The sequence below is a fragment of the Egretta garzetta genome, unplaced genomic scaffold (genome assembly GCF_000687185.1).
Source record: "Egretta garzetta isolate BGI_Z169 unplaced genomic scaffold, ASM68718v1 scaffold685, whole genome shotgun sequence".
NCBI classification, from domain to species: Eukaryota; Metazoa; Chordata; class Aves; order Pelecaniformes; family Ardeidae; genus Egretta; species Egretta garzetta.
Window position 1 is genome coordinate 45473 of NW_009259725.1, and position 1925 is coordinate 47397.

The 1925-nt window shown below is 64.1% G+C and overlaps 1 protein-coding gene across 1 annotated transcript in view; it reads right to left on the bottom strand.

The window, feature by feature from the left end:
* Positions 1-559: 559 nt before the first annotated feature.
* Positions 560-1925, bottom strand: part of LOC104126846 (HLA class II histocompatibility antigen, DM beta chain-like) — a 4363-nt gene continuing 2997 nt past the window's right edge. The window contains exons 4-6 of the mRNA XM_009639450.2: positions 1788-1919; positions 841-1119; positions 560-762 (exon numbers count right to left, since the gene is read on the bottom strand). Coding sequence (XP_009637745.2) covers positions 560-762; positions 841-1119; positions 1788-1919 — 614 coding nt within the window. The remainder of the gene's footprint in view (positions 763-840; positions 1120-1787; positions 1920-1925) is intronic.

A 1925-nucleotide genomic window follows, 5' to 3' on the forward strand; every position in this document is an offset into this window, starting at 1 on the left:
CCCAAAACCGTTCCGCATGTAGCGCTAACCCCTCCCCCCTCCCAGTAACCCTTCTGCCTCCAAACTGGGGGCACTGGGAGCCTCCCCCCGCACACCCGTGAGGGGTCACCACGGACAAAGCCACTCCGGGATGGGGAATGCAAATGGGTTTATTTGGAGGGGGGCTGAGGGGTCGCCCCCTGACCGGGTACCCCCAGGCTGGGTCCATGGGGGGCCCAGCACCCCGAGCCCCACGGCTGAGGGGGGGGGGTCATGGGAGGGGCTCTGCCCCGGGGCTGGAAGCTCAGAGTTTGGTCACTGCGTGGTCACACCTGGCCATGGAGGGACCAGGACCAGCACCAGGACAAGAACCAGGACCAGGACAGGGACCAGGACCAAGATCAGGACTGGGACCAGATCTGGGACCAAGACCAGAACAGGAACCAGATCCTGGACCAAGACCACAATAGGAACCAGATCCTGGACCAGAACCAGAACAAGAACCAGGACCAGGACCAGAACAAGAACCAGGACCAGGACCAGGACCAGGACCAGGACCTGGCAGACATAAGAAGATGAATTAGGGACACCCCTGATTCAGGTGGGTGCTGTGCCCCCCAGAGCGTCCCCCAATTGCCACACACGTGTGTCCCCACATGTGTCCCTCACCCGGAGCCTGGCGGCAGTAGCTGAAGGTGCCAGCAGCGAAGACCACCAGCCCCAGGGTCACCAGCCCTGCTGCCACCGCCACCTTCACCGTCAACCCCGGGGACAAGCCAGGACCTGCAGGGCCAGAGCAGCCGCGCTGAGCCACTGGGGACCCACGCGTCCAGCTGCCACGTCCCCGTCACTCGTGCTCACCCCAGTGCTCCTGGAGGGGCAGGTCCAGGCTGGCATGGTGCACCGAGCACGTGAAGGTGTCCCCAGCCTTGGCAGTGACCATCAGGGTCACCTGCGTCTGGTAGGTCCAGTCACCGTTGGGCAGGACCTTGGCGGTGTCCCCGGTGGCCACCATGTCCCCGTTGTGCAGCCAGAGGACGGTCACCTCAGGGGGGTAGAAGCCCCAGATGTGGCAGGTGAGGAGGACGGCGTCAGGGGCATTGGGGAGGGGGACAGGGACGATGCGGACTTGGGGTGGTGCTGGAACGGGGAGGGGACAGTCAGCACCGGGGACGGTCCCCTCCCCACCCCGCGTGGTGTCTGTGCAGTGGCTGCTGTGGCAGCCTGCACAATGTCCCCGTGCAACGCCCATGCAACATCCCCAGGCATTCCCTGTGCAATGTCCCTGTGCAACGTCCCCGTGCAACGTCCCCGTGCAATGTCCCCGTGCAATGTCCCCGTGCAATGTCCCTGTGCAACATCCCCGTGCAATGTCCCTGTGCAACATCCCTGTGTAATGTCCCTGTGCAATGTCCCCGTGCTACATCCTGCAACTCCCCATGCATTCCCTGTGCAATGTCCCCGTGAAACGTCCCCGTGCAATGTCCCCGTGCAACACCTCCATGCAATGTTCCCGTGAAATGTCCCTGTGCAACATCCTCATGCAACATCCTCATGCAATGTCCCTGTGCAACGTCCCCATGCAATGTCCCCATGCAACGTCCCCGCACAGTGTCCCCGTGTATTCCCCATCCAACACCATGTGTGATGCCCATGCAACATCCTGTGCAATGCCGTGTGCAACGCCCCATGCAACACCCTGTGCAACGCCCGTGCAACACCCCATGCAACGCCCTGTGCACAACGCCCTGTGCAACGCCCCGTGCAACACCCCATGCAACACCCGTGCAACGCGCCGCAGGGCTCACTCCGCCGCAGTGCCGTGGAGGCCCAGAAGCGGGGGCCCAGGTCACGGCAAGCCTGGCGCCGAGCTTCGGCGCGCTGCGCCCAGGCCGTGCCGTTGTTGAGGACAGAGGCCACCTGGCCGGCGACGGTGTGGGGGAGCC